The 5,826-nt window shown below is 50.1% G+C and overlaps 1 protein-coding gene across 1 annotated transcript; it reads left to right on the top strand.

Annotated features, from left to right (window-relative positions):
- Window positions 1-602: 602 nt before the first annotated feature.
- Window positions 603-5,597, top strand: si:dkeyp-117b11.1 (B-cell linker protein). The gene is made up of 19 exons (XM_029161776.3): window positions 603-843; window positions 2,160-2,185; window positions 2,261-2,295; window positions 2,386-2,420; window positions 2,569-2,665; window positions 2,750-2,817; window positions 2,892-2,940; window positions 3,015-3,119; window positions 3,339-3,367; window positions 3,523-3,559; window positions 3,646-3,724; window positions 3,917-3,947; window positions 4,087-4,120; window positions 4,213-4,291; window positions 4,374-4,411; window positions 4,546-4,589; window positions 4,666-4,734; window positions 4,812-4,970; window positions 5,056-5,597. Exons 1-19 carry the CDS (start codon window positions 835-837, stop codon window positions 5,170-5,172), a joined length of 1,140 nt encoding a protein of 379 aa, XP_029017609.1. The 5' UTR covers window positions 603-834; the 3' UTR covers window positions 5,173-5,597.
- Window positions 5,598-5,826: the final 229 nt, after the last annotated feature.

The raw sequence follows: 5,826 nt of genomic DNA on the forward strand, positions 1-5,826 counted from the left end.
ACATACATTTTTTGGAATCTTGAATTAAACCGCTCATAATTAGATTAGTCAGAATCAGATTATGAGTCTTTATTTAAAGATCACTTTCAGCTCATGATTAAATAATTAAACTGGAAAATCAGTTTCGAACACTGTTGCCCACTCACTTTGACACGTCCCGATATCCAATTACTTCCATTACTGGAACTTTACTGGGATGTTACCAGAAACAGCCTCCTCCTCAGACTCGTGTTGATGTTCGATTTGGTTAAATACACACAGTCAGCCTCTCCGACTGACTCATTTTCAACACAACTAAAATAAAACTGTGACACGTGTGTCTACATAAACTCTTTGTTGTACTGTCATACACAAGGCAGAACCTAGAGCTTAACTCACAGCCCTGATGCTGAGCCCGATAAGGTCTGCCGGACGTGTTTCTCACACACTTCACAGGACCGTCACCGTTTCATCACGTCCATGTTTACTCAGTGACATTTAGCAATAGCTTCATTGGAGCTCGGTGTAATAGGTTAATATTTAACATCCTCTTTCTGGCCACCATCATGTCGCGATGGCTGATAACAAAAGGGGACCTGAACTAAAACGCAGGTGCTCTCGCGAGCGTCAGCAGTCTGCAGTAGGGAAATGTGAGCCGTTCGGTGGCTGCAGCTGGAGGCGGACGGTGGAGCAGGTGAGTCTGCCCGTCGGACACTGGCAGGAAATGCAAATGAGGCCTGTTAGAGACGCGCTTCACATTCTCTCTCGCACTCAACCTCTGAGGCCATTTGCATCCAAGGAGCCGAAACAAAAACATTTCCTCATGAGCTCAGCTGCAACGCTCGACCCCGAATCATGACAATGGTAAGGAATTGTTTTAATTTTCTCATATTTTGGTTCACGCTCTGGGTGGAGGGTGGGGAAGGAAGCAGGTAGCGTCGATGGCTGCGCTGAAGCCACCGAGTGCTCAGCAAACTTTCAACTCTGATGCTTTTTATGTGTGGATGATGATTCCACAATAGATGATGTCGCTGCTAAAGAGTGAGAGAAGGTGAAGCATCACAGACAAACTGCTTTTAGTTTTATAAACCTGAACATCGGGTGTAAACAGGATAAAGCTCGACCAGTTAAATGTAATGCGCATGAAATGCGTCAGTGTTTACACTGATCAATGTAAATAATTAGTAGTTCTGGGCTTTGAACAATATTCTCATGCAATAAATTGAAATAAATAAATAAAAATACTTATTTGTGATGTTTATAAAACATCCCTGATGTGTTTCAGTGAATATTCAGTCAATTTAAAGGTAATTTTAGCAAATGAAAATGTGGGTCAGAGCTTTGGAGGAAACAATTGAAATGACTGAATTAATGAACTAATAATCTACTAGTGCAGATTTTATTCTGGTGTTTATGCAGTTTGCTTAACGTTTGTAGAAGCTTCATTTGTCCTATTGTATAATGACACCTGCGCCTGCTCTGCTCTGATACTGGTTTTATTTCTCTATATGAAGTTACATGCATTCTTGCAGATACGTGTTGTGTAGAAGTTCCCTGTTTGCCCACATGATGCAAGTAAACACGCTTCCCTTTTCCTCCTGTTCGAGCTGCTGCCACCTCTTTGCGAAGCAGTTCACTTCCAGCGTATCTACCGTAGAACCTAGCACATAGAACCTTTTGGAGGTGCATTCACTTTCATCCCCTCACCTCATCCTCACTCACCAGCAGACAATCAGGTCTTATCTAGCGTGTGCGTGCCAGCGATCCAAACAGATCCCTCCCTCCCTCCCGCCGCGTCCACCCTTAATCATTTACTTAACGCCAACACTTCCTCTACAGCCTCCCGGCACGGTGGGAAAGCGATCCGCGCACCGATAGTCGCTCCGCTTCCTGGTTTCACATGACGTGTGTTCGTGGCCGCCTGACGCCGGCCTCGCCCCAGATCACACAGGTCACACGCAGCTGTCCTCCCTCCGCCTCCAGGTCGATGCTTCGTAGGTTTATGTGCTGCGGCACAAACAAAGAGCAGCCACTGACTGGGGCTCGATGAGGAGGCTGATGGTTAACAGAGAGTAAATCATTAAATCACGATTAATAAGAGTAAACCCGGTCTACAGAGAAGCCTATTGTGTTCTTGTATCGGTCACATCTCATCGGAATTGTTCATCTGTGTTTTTCAGAGTTTTTTCGGAAAACTGAAGAGCCTGTAAGTACAGTGAGAACACGAGTTCTGTCATTTGTACGTTTGCTTCCGTATATAAAGTCCTCTCCTCTCCCTCAGACACAACGGACCCCCCCCTCCCCCCAGAAGGACAGGTGAGCTTAGCTCTACGCATTATGACAACATGATTTACTAAAAAAAGTTGATACCATAGAGTCTCTCACCTTTTGAATCTTGTGTTTCAGATAATACAAACTTCAGCTGGCCACAAGAAGAGTTTGTAAGAGAGTCAATATATTCATCATTCATTTGTTATTGTTCATGTGTTATGGCCACACATATCTGTGGGGTGAAGGAGTCTGGTAGCGCTCACACCCAGATTAGTTCCCATGAGCTGGTTTCTCTAAAGCAGGTTGTTTTTTGCTCAGGAGGAGGATGAGGAGAGCGACATGTACGAAGCGCCTCCCTGCGAACGCCGGGTTGACAAAGTCCCACCGAGACAAGTGGAGGAGGACGTTTATCTGGGTGAGATAAGCAAATGACCAGCTCAGGTTCCATACGTTCAGCTCGTTGCTGGGAGCCTGAGTTAACGGAGGTCACTTTCCCCAGAGAGGACGTCGGGCCCGTCCGTTCCTCAGAGACAGGCGGCTCCGCCTCCGCGGCTGGCGAAAGCCTCGGTAACTCGCCCACCGGGAAAGACTAGAAAAAGCACAGATTTCTACTTGTTTGTAATCAGCCCTCTGTCATTCAGAAACCTCCACCACGTGGCGACGAGTCCCATGAACCAAACACCAAGAAGCGTGAGTCACACGTTCACCCTGTAATCGTTCACCTGTCTGGTTTCGCTCCATGTGACTCCATGCTCCTCCCTCAGCACCAGAGATAAACCGAACCGAGAAGCCTGGGAAGAAGATGGCGATGCCTCCTCCTCCGGCCCGGTCGGAGCCCGGCCCGCCTCCTCCAGACAGCTCAGAGGAAGGTGCACTAAGCGCTCTGACCAATATGAGCTACCGCATTGATGCTATCAGCGGTTCTCATTGTGTGTGCGATGATGACACTATGAACGCATGCATGAGAGACGGGCGCGGGGCGGCGCCCCCTGCTGCAGCGCCGCGGAGCTGCATCCTCAAAAAGACGCTTGGCTTGTTGTTGTTTTTCATGACCGCTCGCTGATTCAACTTGTTTCCTGGCTTTGCAGACGTGTATCTGGATCCAAACCAAGAACCGGTAGGTTCCACTCACCAGTTCACCTCTTTGTGACTTTTTTTTTTAGATTTATGACATCATGCACACATTTGTGGTACAGTTCATCAGTGGCCTGAACTTATGACCTTCACCATGTGCATTGATGAACACGCTCACATTGTCACGTTGTGTTTCAGGAGGACAGCGACGACGTGTATTTGGAGCCGACAGCAGGTAGGCCGCGTCTCTGCACGGTCGCCTGCATTGGGCTGATTGAACGGCCTCGCTCACGATGCGCTGGTTTCCCTCCTGGTGCTCAGCCTGCTCTCCTCCCCCACGCGCGCCAGTGAGGATGCCTCCCTCTCCCAAGACGCCGTTCGTGCCGTCTCCCGTGCCCATGTAAGTGCCCCGGCGCCCTCGGCGTGGCCGCGAGGGCGCCGCAGCGCTATCTGCTTGCCTCATGTCCTGACAGACGAGAATGGCGCTTTGTGCTCGCAACAAAATGCAAATGAGGCCGACGCAGTCACGGCACGACGCAGTGAAGGCCTGCCGATAAACTGGAAATGACAATCAAGTTCTCTCCGTCCGCAGGATGAAACCTCCCGTCCCGAGAGCTAAGTCTGTGAGTGGCTCCATCGTTTGAGACTTCATTTTCTTACATTCAGCTCTGTCCTATTTCAAAGCGAGGCTGCTCCTTCACTGGAAATGAACCTGAACGCCTCAGTATCGCGTGGCAGTGACGCTTATTTCCTCTGTTGCAGAATTTAGTCCTGCCCATGAACGAGGTGATAAAAGGTAAAAGCCCATAAAAGCATCACCTATCAGTGCGAATCACTTATTTTTGTTGTGATGATGAAGCAGGCGTCTTTCACCTTTCGATGCGTTAGAGGTCGGGAGACGCAGCACATTTCCCAGTCTCCCTCTACCAGGCCCCAACATCAAGCCCCTGAAGGAAGCTAAGTACAGGTGGGGGTGAATGACTCTGTTCATCTCCAGCTTGTCTTTCTGCACGTGCACATGTCACAATTAAGTCCTGCCTTTGTTCCAGCGCCTCAAATCCTCCTGTGGCAGACACCAAGCCTGCGGGTGAGCTCACATTTTTATATCCTGTGGGATGACTGGGATTCTTGGAGGTTTTTCCTGAACGCGGTCCAGACATTGCATCAATGAGTTACCGTACATTTTGTTCCGCCATCTGTGCATGTTTTGTCTGTCTCGAGGCCCTTCCACTGGTCTGAGGTCAACCAAACAGTCTGGCAACGAGGTACGGCTTCGCACAGGTCCGTTAGCGAGCGCCGGCCTGAACCGCACTGATTCCTGCGTCTCTGTAACTACCACAGGACAAAGAGTGGTTTGCCGGCGACTGCAACAGGAAGACGGCCGAGGACCTCCTGACGAGGGTCAACAAGGTCAAGTGACTGCCGCACGCGCGCCCGCCGCCCGCTCTCGCGCGCCCGCCGCTCCATCGTGTCCTCTGCCGTTGCAGGACGGCGCTTTCCTGGTGCGACGCAGCTCGGCGCAGACGGGCCGCCAGCCGTTCACGCTGGCCGTGCTGTACCAGCAGAAGGTCTACAACATCCCCGTGCGCTTCCTGGAGGAGGCGCAGGTCTACGCGCTGGGGAAGGAGGGCAAGAAGAACGAGGAGGTGAGCGGAGGGGGGGGCGCGTGCGGCGTGGGGGGGGGGGGGGGGGGGCGTTCACCGAGTACCGTCTCTCCGTTTGCTCCCACAGATTTTCCCCAGTCTGGATGAGATGATTCTCTACCACAGCAACAACCAGCTGCTCCTGATCGACAGCAAGAGTCAGGCCAAGCACTCGGCGTATTTAACCCACGCCGTGCGCCCCTGAGCTGGAGCGCGCTCGCAGCACGCGTGCGGCGTCGGGAGCCGCCGGCGCCTTCTGGTCGTCCGCCCGCTGCTTTGTGCCACGTCACCGTGCGGGCGACGCACAATGAGCCGCTCGAGTGCAAGTGGAAACTGTGTCACCGTCGCGTCTGGAGGTTTCCTCTTTTGGAGAAGAGACACAGTCCTGATCAGATCACTACTCACTGGCCTTGCATCATTTCTGCTGTGTCCTTGTGCTTTACATACTAACCATTCAGATAAATGTCTGCGAATCATGACTTTAGAGACTGGGCGTGTGCTGTGTCTGTTTTCTCCGTTTAGAATATGTTTATTCTAGTTGTGCTATTGTGGAGTGTAGATTCAGTCCAAATAATCTGCTTCATATTGTTATTAATGCATGTAACTATTAAACCTCCTACTGACCAGTAACTGCTGAACGTGATTTAACCGCTCATCCAGCTCTTTAAAAGGAAAAATTAATCACTTCTGGTTGATAAACGGGAATTCAATGCTGACCACATCCTGTGAACTGATTCACGTTAAAAGTGAAGCCGTTTGTTCATAAAAAAGGGAAGTATTCTACCTTATTAATGGGAAGATGTTAGAGAACTGCACACGATCAGGTTTAACTAATGACACTGATGGAGGTGAGGGTAGA

This window comes from Betta splendens, chromosome 9, assembly GCF_900634795.4.
Source record: "Betta splendens chromosome 9, fBetSpl5.4, whole genome shotgun sequence".
In the NCBI taxonomy this organism is placed as follows: Eukaryota; Metazoa; Chordata; class Actinopteri; order Anabantiformes; family Osphronemidae; genus Betta; species Betta splendens.

What these genes read in the sequence shown, in the direction of transcription:
- si:dkeyp-117b11.1 (XM_029161776.3), top strand. An exon ending in CGCGGCTGGCGAAAGCCTCG is followed by an intron (nt 2,818 to 2,891) that starts GTAACTCGCCCA and finishes TCTGTCATTCAG; the next exon opens with AAACCTCCACCACGTGGCGA. An exon ending in GTGCCGTCTCCCGTGCCCAT is followed by an intron (nt 3,725 to 3,916) that starts GTAAGTGCCCCG and finishes CTCCGTCCGCAG; the next exon opens with GATGAAACCTCCCGTCCCGA.